Source organism: Pholis gunnellus (genome assembly GCF_910591455.1).
Source record: "Pholis gunnellus genome assembly, chromosome: 12".
In the NCBI taxonomy this organism is placed as follows: Eukaryota; Metazoa; Chordata; class Actinopteri; order Perciformes; family Pholidae; genus Pholis; species Pholis gunnellus.
The window spans coordinates 12549671-12562523 of record NC_136539.1 but is presented as its reverse complement, the minus strand read 5'-3'; the positions used below and the strand labels follow the sequence as shown (position 1 = coordinate 12562523).

The 12853-nt window shown below is 40.8% G+C and overlaps 1 protein-coding gene across 1 annotated transcript; it reads right to left on the bottom strand.

Annotated features, from left to right (window-relative positions):
• Positions 1-1348: 1348 nt before the first annotated feature.
• nfe2l2a (nfe2 like bZIP transcription factor 2a) lies at positions 1349-7774 on the bottom strand. The gene is made up of 5 exons (XM_079170379.1): positions 7632-7774; positions 4488-4754; positions 4118-4210; positions 3851-4024; positions 1349-2968 (listed from the first exon to the last, which is right to left on the bottom strand). The coding sequence occupies exons 1-5, from the start codon at positions 7665-7667 to the stop codon at positions 1718-1720; spliced, it is 1821 nt and encodes a 606-aa protein (XP_079026505.1). The 5' UTR covers positions 7668-7774; the 3' UTR covers positions 1349-1717.
• Positions 7775-12853: the final 5079 nt, after the last annotated feature.

Here is a 12853-nt window from a genome sequence, read left to right as displayed (position 1 = left end):
GGTACTCTGTCCAAGAAGTGTAAGCATAGATGATTTTTCAAAAGCTAAACATTTTCCATTAAGTGCAGACATGTTGTCCAAACCATCTGTTCAAAATAAGTTGAACCATAATAACTCCAGACTCTACTGTTTGTAATTCCTGTTCTTGAAGATGTGCCAGTTTTACAGTAAGTGATTTAACATGGTACATTTAAACATGCATTCCAATTACACATCTTAATCAAAGAAAACATTTACATGTTGGATAATGTAACGTCTTTGAGATTGATGCACATCTAACATTCGTTTAAAACTTACGTATGTCCGTGGCAAACATGTCGCACCCTGTCAGTGGTTGTAAAATGACCCCCATGAAAAAAACAAAATGATCCTTGAATCCTTGATAACCTACTACAAACTTTAGTGCGTTTGAAAGTATTCATACGCACTGTTAGGGTTACACACAGGTCAGGCCTACTCAGTCAGAAAATGGAGAAACAATGCCGGCTGATATGTTTGCTGATATGTTTGCTGAAGGATAGTGTGTCTGCAGCAGAATGTAGAACGACCAACTCCATTACACAGAATAAAGCGGCGCAAAAACACACCAGTGTCAATGAACTATGTTTGCCAAACAGTAAGATATGTTCAGTGTTTCTTGTGCTCTTAAATAAAGATATTTTCCACGACTTGAGTGTTTTATTGCTGAAACAATATACGGAGCTGTAAATATTTGTATTTCTTTTTGTAAAATACAACTGTTCTTAATGTGAAAATGTGTATTCGATTCCATGAGTCTCTCGCCAGTTTAGTGCGCCACACACGCCCTCTGAAGTGTGTCGTGAGAGCAGAAAAAGGGCTTGGTGAGCAAAGGTAGTGTTTGTGTGCGAAAGTGCACGTAGAGCATTCACTGATTGTGTGGAGCTTCACCTTTGAATATGCTTGTCCGGGTTGGACCATTGTCAAGTTGTCGTGCATGGTTTCCACTGAGCATACTTACTGTAGCTCGACAATTGTACTCTTTGTTGTGTGACATAATGAATGCACTGGGTGTGATTTATATTCCGAAGGGAGTTATGCCGCATTAAAAGATTTAGGTTACTGTACAAACAAGCTTGCGCAAATAAAAAAAAAAGCAAGCAGATTGTAAAAGTGGTTTAAGGCAATAACGCTTTTGTCTCAGTACAGTATTTCTTTTCTTTACTTCTTTACTTTGTAAGCCCTTTGGTAGAGCCTTCACGTCAAGAACTGACTTGAACATGTGGTAAGTTATGTAATGGTGCTTTTGACTATTCTGTACATCCATCTGGCATCAATCTGTTGCAGGCCAGAGTATACACAATGTTCTTTCAGTAAATAGGAGGCCATATAGCTATAGGAATACTTTATTGAAAAGCACAGAAGTCAGGATTTTATAAAAGAGCTTGGGCAGCAAATCATACAGGGACAGTTATAAAATATGAGTAACAATGATTGAAACAATCAGAAATATGATATATACAATATATACACACATACAGTAATCTCATAAGAAAGTAATGTTTATATTTACAAACAATATCGGTTAAAGAATCTGTATAATGAATCTGAGTACAAAAGAACTAAAATATCAAAAATATTCCAACATTCAAGAGAAGTGCGCAAAAACTATACAATAGTTCTGCAGAGCTACTAATGCTTTAAAGCTGAACAACTAGAAAGTTATTGCATAGTATTACTATGATAATGCAGTACCATATTACAAGGGAGACAAGAGGTTGTCCTCGCTCTTGATGAAAGTCTTTTTGATGCGAGGAACTAGAAAGACGCTGCCGTCCGTCGACTGCTGGAGGGAGTAGTCGGAGGGGGAGTAGGAATTCCCCTTCTCATCCCTCAACATGCTGAAGACCTCCAGGTACAAGCTGTTGAGTTGCTTCTTCATTTCCTTCAGGTTTGTGATGTTCTGGCTCTTCTCGCTCAGCAGACTCTCCTTGTCATCCTTCAGTGAGTCCAGGTTGCTCTCGAGACCCACTATGTTCTCCATCTTGCGTTTGCGGCAGTTCTGGGCAGCCACCTTGTTCTTGCCGCGGCGGCGTATGTCTCTGACCAGGGCCAGCTGGGCCTCGTTCAGTTGGTGCTTCGACATCATCTCGTTGAAGTCGTCAACGGGCAGATTGATAATCATGTCAACGGTGAACGGGATTTTGAGGGCCTTGGCCCTCTGCTCGTCTCTGGAGAGACGCTTTTCCGAGCGTTTCTTCTGCTTGTCTTTGGTGAAGGGGGTGTTGTTGTGGCCGTTCTCCTCTGCCGGGTCGGTCTTGTATTGTTTGGGATTATTTTCCTGCTGCTGCTGTGGCTGCCCTGTCGCTACAGATATAGAAATTGCCGACTGAAGATGAGGTTGGAAATTTAGTGAGAACATGTCAGAGTAGTCAGATTCAACACTGCCAGGGTTGTGGTCCATCTCCTCCATGTCTGAATCGCTGTAACCAAAGGACTCGTCTCCATGCAAAGACTTCCCAGGTGAACTAGCATTTGGGCTTGTGTTTGAAGAGATTCCTGAATCTGAGTCTGGCATTTCTGCCATCAGATTATGTTTTCCTCTGTCAAATGCATCTCCGGACGAGATGCTGTAAAGATCCACTGGTGTGAAGGGAGGCTTGTTTGGGATATCAGACATGGCGTTACTTTCATTTCCTTCAAGGCCACTGCTCTCTTCCAGAACGGCGTTAGGGTAAAATATGTCGCAGAAACTTTCTGTAGTGAAGTTAGCGTTTAACTGAGGAGCTTTCTCCTTCATCTGGCTGGGATTGTCTGGTGGGACCATGCTGGGAACAGAGCCATCGAATGTATTCATAAACGGTGCAGGACAAACATTTAAAGTGTTTGTTTCCCCGTCTGTGTGATTCATGGGGTAAAAAGTGTAGTTTGGATTCTGCACTTCAGGGCTGTTTGGAAGAGGATAAGTTGTGGTCTCCAGTGTGTCTTCCATTTGCATGCTCAGGCATTGCTAGAAGAAAAAAATAAAGAACCATTAAAGTGAATACAATGAAACATATTACAGTACAAGTTTAAAATCCAAGATGAGAGTGAAAATAAAAAATGTCAACATGTATTGTATGTGTTGCTGTGGATGCATGTATATTATGTGCTCATACATACACCTTCAGGTTCTTCAAAAACATGGTCTGTGTCACATTGTGATGACTGACTCATCAACATACTTACTTATCTATTATTATCTGAACCACAAGGTTTCATTCCTGGAGCGTTCAGTAATGCGGTTGTTTCACTGACAATGCTGGTAGAGCTGGGTGTAGCACATAATCTTCACAAAGCAGCCTAACAAGAACCTCCTTTCCTTTTTTTTACAATTTAAAGTCTTATCAGCAGCTAACTAATGCAACGCTATGTAAGCTGTAAGGTTAGGATTGTAGTCCAGGCCACAGTGAGAGGTCAAGGCAACAAAAGCACACTGCTCCACCCATTAGCTAATGCAAATATGAGCTGCCTCAAAACAAAACCAATAAGGCAGCCACTGACAAACTACTGTGCGCAAATCTTAACATTGCTGCCAGAAAGTAGAGATTTTACTGCAACACCCTCTCTCACCAAGACGTCTTCTTGTTCTGCTCGATGATCTTAGCTACTGCATCGCCTCTTGGAACACCCACCTTCCTAACTGTCTAAAAAGTCTCAAAAGTGAAAGCTAACCACAGTGGAATGGGCCATTTGCACCTGTCTCACATGTATGAGACCCCATTCTCACAGAGCAACAAAAAGGTGTTTGTGCTCTAATGCCGGGCTCCTGCCCGTTGATGCATTTTTTGAGTATTTGTTCCACAACGCAAAAACACCATGCCATTGATGTGGTAGAATCCGTGTATTATACCTGCAGCTCAGGGAGGGACAAAAGCTCCATCCAGGCCTGCTCCAAATCTGGGGACATCCTCTGTGGTGGTGATGGTAGTGGACCTGGGGAGAGGGTGGCTGGCGGCAGAGCCGGCTGCTCGGGGGACATCATGGGTGCTGAAACAGCGGTTGTATCCAGGCAAACAGAGGTGTTCTGTCAGACAAACACAAGAATAGGACAGTTTTACACAAGAATAAGACAGTTGTTGAAGGCTGCCAGCTATGATGTGTAACTCAATGTTATTACCTCAGTTTCCTCTACAGGAAATGTCTCTGCCAGTAGCTGCAGACATTCGTCAAGTGACATGTTGTCATCGTTCTCTTCTGTGAAGCTGACATTCTGCAAAAAAGGTTCAAATACATGTCAAACTTCACCATCTAGCGTCCTTTGTGGCACACCATCCTTTAAAAACAGCGAATAAATTTATATTTATAGAACTTATGTCTCTGTAGAGTAGCTCCTAGAGCAGGATACGCCGATGCAAAACTACAGACCCACCTGTGTTTCAGTAATTACACAGGACGAGTTGTTACTTAGCTACGACACAGCCGCAGCCTATCAAAAGAAGTGGGAGTGGTCCACCTCTGACATGAGTAATGACGGCCACGTGCTGTACCTGTGTAACCTCTAGAGGTGCGACGGCTGACTGCAGTGGGGCGCTGGGTGGCGGGCGGGGTATGTACTCTCCCGTTTCCTCGTCGAGCTGTAGCAGTGCCAGCAGGGCCTTCTCCTGCTCCAGGACCAGATGCTGCCTCTTCTCTTCCTCTAGCTCCCGCTGCCTCCGCAGCTCATGTTCTTTCTGACGGTGGTTGTAGTCAAACACCTCACGCCTGGCGCCGAGATCAATGTCCTGCTTCCACAATATGTCGATCAGCTCCATGTCCTAGAAAAAGAGAGCCGCAAATCAGTTTCGTGAGTTGAGAGCCATGCTGTGCTGCAGTGAGACTGTGAGCAGCACTGGAGTAAGGAAGAGAGCGCCCCGCTGTGAAGCGTGGCTGCTGCACCTGCCACACCCTGTCCCTCAGTATCCATTCACTGACAACAACACTGGCACTGAAGTCGAGGGGGAGAAGCCGCATGAATAATAGATGTGCTTCTCTCTTTCCCCTGCCGCCACACGCCAGCAGAAGTCACGTATCCTCACTTGATACTCTTTCCAAGGGAAGCGGTCATTACCCATCTCATTACATCGAGGTGTGAATTCATGTGTCTCGTTCAAACTCGCAAAGAGAGCACAATCTCAGTCAAGTTTTTGCTCAGGGGACTTCATGATTAGTTCTCTAAATAAGTTGAATCCCAAACATTCATGTCATATTATACGTCAGGAAGTTAAAGGTAAGTATATATGTTGTTGTTTTTAAGCATGGCACCACGGTTCTGGGAAATTTGGTATTTATTGTTTTCAAATGACAACACAGTAATATTCCTTTAGGGAGGTACAAACAAATATAATGCGGGATAAAAGGCCGTAGATCTGTTGCTGGGTACAGACCTTGTTTCCTTGTTTACCTTCCTGCGATAATATCTTCTGACCTCAGCGTATTCTGTCACAACACTGCACACATTATTCTGTCCTGCATTTAGTATATTAAGTTCATATTAAGCTGCTGACAATACAGAATGTTAAGACACAGCCTTTCCTGTAGATTTCCACTCTGGCTGAATGTTTTTTGCCTTTTTAAACAAGACTGTGCAAAGATAAACTGTGTTGCTCTCTTCCTTGGCTATTTTACACAGAAAGTGTTTACAGAAGGAAACCATTTCTCAAGGCCCAGGGATGTTGCATAAACCCAAGACACTGGTTCACAGGAACATGTCTGAGCATGTGACTTGTGTGTTTGTTCCTCAAATTTGTGTATAAACAGAGTTTATGGGAAAGGCACTTTAATGCGTGTAATCAGTCATATGGCCAGACAGACTATAGGGGGAAGCCAAGAAGGAGCACAGAGCAGAATAATACACAATAAAGAGGATGTGAAACAAAGGAGAAACACTGCATAATAATATCCCCTTCTTTTGATTTTTATATTCAAAGGAAATGGAGTATGTGGTAAATCTTCATAAACTCACAACAACAGCAAACAAGCATCTAAATATATTCCACAACTTTGTTGACACCGTTTTTCTGACTACGGTTGTAGCACTGAAACCCACTAACCATCTTTGACTCAATGTTGCATCAGAAGCTTGACCGCTGAAGGATTACACGTCAGTCAGGCTGCCTGCTATAACGGAGTGAGGGGTGAGCGCACAACCAGCCATTATGGCTTCTGAAGGAATGAGGAACTGGCCTAAAGTGTCTAAGTGGGACATCTGGTCATCCATGTTTTCCAAACTAATAAACCACATTCCTCTCTGTTTGTCACACCTTATAAACTCATCTGACAAGTCAAGCAAGTTCCTTGTAGAACAATGGCTGTCGGTTATACAAGGAAGTTCAATAAGCACTTTCACTGTCACTGATTAATTGTGCATTTACATAATGAAAACCCAAACTCACTGGTTTTGTAGTCCGAATGAAGCCAAATCGATTGTGTAAATGTAAAGGGTGTGTAAGATCAGGTTATCTGTTTTGGCATCAGCAACATGGCTATCACTGTCACAAGACCTGAATTGGCACCAGAACAAGGAAACTGGCTCATAACATTTCCCGGACCTCTCTGCCATACAATACACAGCTATGCTAGCCAAACAACAGGCCTTTAGTTTAAAATAGACATAGAGATCAGACACCATACAAATGAGTTAGAACACATATCAAACGACACATACAGACACACTTTGAAAACAAGCAGAGCTAAGAGCTACTGGCCCCTCTGGCTATCAGACTGGTTGAAAGAGGAGTGACACAAAGTGTCCATGCTGTGGGTTGCTCATTTACCTCTCTTCATCTTAAACAAGGGCCTCAAAGGGGACCTGACTCCAGTGGTTTATTACAGCTTCCTTCCCCACAACTCGCTGGACATCCACCCTTAACCGAGGATGATGAAACACAGCAGCACATGTTCCAAAGCAGCCCTTTAGACCCTCATCAGTCAACCGTGGGCTTCCACTGACCCTTCACTTATGACAGGTTTAACCAAACACTTAAGATGTATCACATGAGAAATAATCCCAAATTCAAACATCTCATCCAGTGTGTACGACCAATAACAAGTAGCCTATAGTTGTGGTTCTTTAACATGTCAAAATACATTGAAAAACAAGCAAACACTGAGGCAAAAGTCTGGCCTTTAGATAAATGATTCACCACGGTTACACGCTTGTCAGATATAGGAGCCTATCACATGCTTGGAGGAAGAAGGAAGGGGGGCTGGGCAGTTACGAGAAATAAGCTCACGAGATTCATAGTTTACCAGACAAATTAAAGGTGTATTGTTATTTTATTCAAAGTAACAGCTCCAACACTAAGATGGCAGCCTGATTTATAATATTATTTGTCCTGGTTATCTTGCCGAGGCAAACGTCACAAGTGAATGACTTGCAAAAGTGAATGCTGTATTGAGGAGCAACCTTAATATATCTATAACTAAAGAAAGCCAGGTCCACGGTGTATTATGTATGATCTTTTCCACCAGCTGTTATTTCTACATTATAACCTCATAACTGCGCAATAAGCAGGCTGTCACTGCGTATTGTCCAATTTGCTATAGCGTACATTAAAAAAAGTTCACCTGAACTATTCGGCTTTTAGAAACGTATGAAAGGAAGTTATAACCGTCAATGTCCAGCGATCACTTTGAATAAATTCTGTATTTACCTGTTGACTGGAATGCATCATCTCCATTTCTATCATCCTGGAGACCTGTCTGGCTGTAAAGAAACGCCTTATGATTGGTAAATGTGTGTGTTATTCCTTCGGATGGCAGATAAAAATGGCGAGAGGTCCGAACCCGATAGAGTCCGTCGTCGCAGCTGAGCGGAGAGAAACATTGCCTCCTTTAAATCTAATGAACATTACGGAAATGATGGCCCTGCCCACCGAGCGGCGGCGCCGGGATCGTCCCCCTCACATCGGCCTATGAGGCGGAGAGAACTGCGCGTGTGCATGCGTGTGAAGCCCGCTAGGTTGAGCTGATAGAGGCCTGAAAACACTGGTTACAAAATAAAAACACGATGCACAACATATTTATGTGCACGTTCAATTTGTAATACATCTTAAAGACGAGCGTACACGTGATTGGAAATGAGTCAACATGATAAAACAAACCAGCACTGGTTGTCTGAAAACTATTAAAGCCACAAAAAGTTACAATTAATCTTCTAATTGCCAAAACGTTGCAGCAAAAAGCCAGTTTATATGTAGGCCAGTTTATATGTAGACCTAATTATGAAACTAAAAACAACATAATCGTTTCTATTTTAACTCCGCCATCAGAAGAGTTTTGATTGGTGCATAACGCCCCCTGCTGGTTAGGGTTCCCAGTGTGGAGCTGGAGGCCCTGGGGCCCTAATGTCCCCGTGGAAAGACTGAAGTCATCCACTGACGGCTGGGAGATTGTCACAAAGCTTTAAGGAGACACATGTGGGCTTTGGTCAGTGGTGGAAGAAGCATTTAGATTGTTTATTTATGGAAACAATAGCCTACTCAACTACGAGTTATATTCCTGCACTTAAAATTGAACTTCAGTAAACATTAGGAACAGAATGTAGCCAATTTAAATAAGCTATCTACAACAAAAGTAATCATTATGTTGAATGGTCCCTGTCAGTGCATATTCTTATATTTTTGGATCACAGTGATTGATGCATTGACATACAAGCAGCACTTGTACTTGTATTACTGTAGGTTGAGGTGGAGCTCATTTTAACTGCTAACAAGAACACTTTTTTGGTTAGTTTTATCTATAGCAATGCATTGTGTTTAACTGGTTGATTATATGTTTTATACAAAATCTAAATCTGAAAAGTCACTAATAGTTATAGCTGTTAAAAACATGTAGTGGAATAAAACAATAAACAAACAATATTTCCTTTTTGAAATGTAGTAGCTAAAGCCTGAAATGACAGTACTCATTAAGGTAAAGGACTTCAAGTGAGGCTACCTCACCACTGCACTGACACAGGCTACAGTACATGATTCATTATAATTTCTTTCCACCACTGACTTTGGTACATGTTTATTTGTTTGTCTTATATTGATATACTGACAATAATAAACTGTGACAATGCTATTTATTAAAGCAGCCAACTAGAGACATAACCTAATAAACTACAATACTGCAGGCATGATGATATTAAAATAATAAAGAGTACCCTAACGTAAAGTGATTAGAAACTGAATGAGGTGTGCACCAGTGGTGAAACATAACTATTTACATATATATTGCCTTATTTAGTCAAGTACTGCACTGAAATGTACTGAAGTACAATTTTGAGATACTTGTACTTGACTATTTTCATTTAAAGCCATATTTCTGTGACATTACAGATGGAAATATTCTCCTTTTCCCCCCACTAGCCTAGATTTAGGCTGTTTTGTAGGCAACATGATTAATTTAAATGTGATGCAGTGTTGTATCAAGAAGCCTTCTGTAGTTAGGTACAATGTTGAGGTCTTTCTTATACATTTCTGTTTTCTGCTTCTACTTCACTATATTTCAGAGTGGCAATAGTCTTTACCCCACTATATTTATTTAACTATATTATACTTTACACATTAAGATTGACATCAAGCTTCACCATGACTAGCTTAAGCATAAAGAAGCTTCTCATAGATGAATGCATCAATACTAATATTGCAATACCATTTGCTATGACAATATTACTGTTATTGGGATCATTCTGGGGCATAATTAGTATGTTCACTTACTTAAAGTTGCTTATACATCCTTATAGGCTCTATAAAGTTATACGGGACTTTTACTTAGAGTATTATTACACTGTGGTATTACTAATTTTACTTAAGTATTGGGTCTGAATACTTCTTCCACACAGTTAGTATAATATGCCCCACATTAATGAGCTTCAAGAACATTCAAATGTCAAGAAAGAATGTTCTAACAGTGTATCTTTGGCTGAAGTATGGTTAATGATGCACCGGTAAGGTTAGATTTGTTTAGTTTTATCTTAACTAGTATGAGAAAAGATTTTTTGACATGTGTCAATATCAACCCAGGCTATAACGGATCTGATTGGCCTATTGTTGGAACTTCAATGATTAGGCTGCTGCTATTGCCGAAAGTTGTTAAACCTTATAAAAGTTAATTACATTTGAACCATTCTGACACATCGGCGTAAGTAAGAAGTCGGATCGAGATGTAATTAAGTGTCTTTTGAAATATGTCAAGCCAATAAGACAGACTTAACCCTGGCTGCAGCACCTATCTGTGAAGAACCTCACACTAAAGTGCAGCTCACTGTGCCACTGCGTGAAATTACACTAAAAAAGCCCTTTTTTTCCCTTCCCCCTGCCCCCCCCCCCCCCCCCCCCCCCCTCTTCTCCTCCTCCTCCTCCTCCTCATGCGCGCTCATGAACACGCGTTCACGTTTGGCAGCTCCACGTCGACATTCTTCCAGCTGCATATAGTGAACTGCACAGGACTGGGGGAGGAAAAGGTAAAAGCGACGGTAGCCACCTTAAGATTAGAGCACTGCAAGTCCGCAGACGGACACCTACCGCGGTGAAAACAGGCGTTTGCACTGTGAAGTCAGCCACGGCCTGCAATATCCTCAGATCGCTTTCTGCTTTTTGCATTTTATCATCAAGACTACTTGCCCCTCGTGTTGGATTGCAGCTGGTCCCTTGCGACCACCTATAGCCTATCAGGTACAGTATGGCTTGAAGAAGTTACTTTATTCACATTTCTTCCTGTGTAAATCATTGTCAAGATCGTGATTGAGTCGTGACGCTATTTGTTTTATTGCATTATTTTGCACTTCTGAAGTTGCTGTCACTTGATTGCTGTTGAAGCGGCAAGTGCGTGAAGTACCTTCAAACTGACATAACTTAATACTAGTGGAGCTCAGCTGGCCTTCTGCACTTTCCTCATTGCTGTCCATCTCCATTGTAAAGAGAATAGCTCATTTATCCTGGGTCTGTTCAGTTCAGAGAGTTGTTAAAGCTCAACAGGTAGACTCATTGAAACACTGGCGCAGGAGTGATACACTGGAGTTAAATATATCACCATTAGTGGAACCTTCAACCATGTCAGCTAATATAGGGACTGCTTCAGTTTGCAACCAACCAGATGGTCACGGGTAAAGAGGTAAGTAAATGCCTTTTAGGATGATTTAAGGCTGGATGTCTGACAGGATCAACTATTCCATATGCCCTAATGATATTTAAACATTTAATTATTTTTGTAGAGAACTTACCATGTGTAAAAAGACTCATCTGGCCTGCTTTACCTGTCTGACACTAAGTAGTATCCACCAAACAGCGAGCCTTTCTGTAGGCCAAGTCCTTAAAGTCTTCCCCACTTCTTGTTCACAAGTCTTATAAACTACATCTGCTATTTTCTCTCTTGTAGCCCCATGTTTCAAAAGTCAATACAATGAAAACATATATAATCAAAGTGGATGTCCTGTTTACCTTGTTTTTTGTGTCTTACAACAGGTTAAAGTAGCACCAAGTTGGATAAGGCTCAGCACAAGGACAATCCTATGAGGTGGCACTTTGGCTTTCCAAATAAAGTTCTGTGCTACACTTAGACTCTTAATTGCTTGCAGTCAGTGCATTACAGAACTTTGTTTTGGGAGTTAATACTTCACCCTGTGCAAAATAAACCTTCAACACTCTGGACAATTTTAAGTTTTTTGCAATATTACTGTTGACAAATAAAGTTTCTCTCTGTTTTAAGCACTTCTCACAGTCTCTGTCTTTTTTTTTTTTTTTTTAAGTTTCAATTGAAGTTAATTTGTATTCTAAAGTAACAATACTGTTGTTTGTCATTTTTGTACTCTAACTTAGTGTTAAATCATTACTTAAAGAGCACTGCTGTGTGCCATATGGAAACAGTAGTCAGGTGAGTGAGTGGAAGTGAGGCAGGGAGGTAAACAGTGAAGTCATATAGTTTCAGGTTACTCTGTTTTTTAAACCACGTCACAAGTTACACATGAGGACTTTTGACATGATGATGCTGTTTCCGTGAATAAAAAAAAAATGTAGCCAATGCAATTAAAAATGATTAGTATAAAACTAGATTTATCATCTCAGATTTAAAATGCCAGCTTTAGTAAAGAGGCTGTGTCGGGTAAAACAGATATTTAGTGTAAGAAGCATTACTTCATTTCTCCACTTTATTATCTGGCTAAAGGCATTATTTGTAACCTTCAGTTCACTTTAACATACTGTAGGTTTATTAACTATCAAAATCATTTTTGTACACGACTTGAAGTCCTTGAATATTAAAGTAGTAATACTAGAAGGGCTGAATTAATTTTGTCTGTAAAAATTATGTGACAGTAAATTCCAGTCTCATCAGTTAATGGAGTATATGCAACCAGTCGTATATCGCAAGGCATGCTGGGAAATACTTAAAATGGTGCATTCAGGTGCAGAATTAAGAGAATGGAGTTGTGTAATTGTCTAATTCTCTGGTTTCAAAGTCAAACATTGAGAGATATTAAAAACAAAACACATTTGCTTATTATGTCCTACCTGCAGTCCAAAACCCCAAAACATAGTCCTACAGTACCATAATAATAGACAAAGAAAAGCAGCAGATTGTCATTATTTGGAAGCTATGACAAGCAAATGTAGGGCATTTCCAATGATAACATCATTTTCAATCTCCTAATTAACTATTTGACTTATCGTTTCATCCCTAAATGTAACCAATGCATAATAACTATTTACCATAAAAACGATTGGTTGACATGCATTAAATGGTTACATTATTATCTTACAATTATGTTTTTAGCGTCCCATATGCTGTATGTCCGACTGCTAAACGTGTCTAGGGAGATTCACATTTTCCAGTTGCCAGGTTTTAGCCACTATTTGGGTCATTCATGTGTACTGATCGTGATATATCCGAC

Excerpts from the sequence above, each read along its gene's own strand:
- nfe2l2a (XM_079170379.1), bottom strand. The coding sequence starts at position 7,667 with ATGATAGAAATGGAGATGATGCATTCCAGTCAACAG. Across the intron at positions 4,755-7,631 it reads TGATGCATTCCAGTCAACAG|GACATGGAGCTGATCGACAT; the intron begins GTAAATACAGAA and ends CTCTTTTTCTAG. Across the intron at positions 2,969-3,850 it reads TGTCCCTCCCTGAGCTGCAG|CAATGCCTGAGCATGCAAAT; the intron begins GTATAATACACG and ends TTTTTCTTCTAG.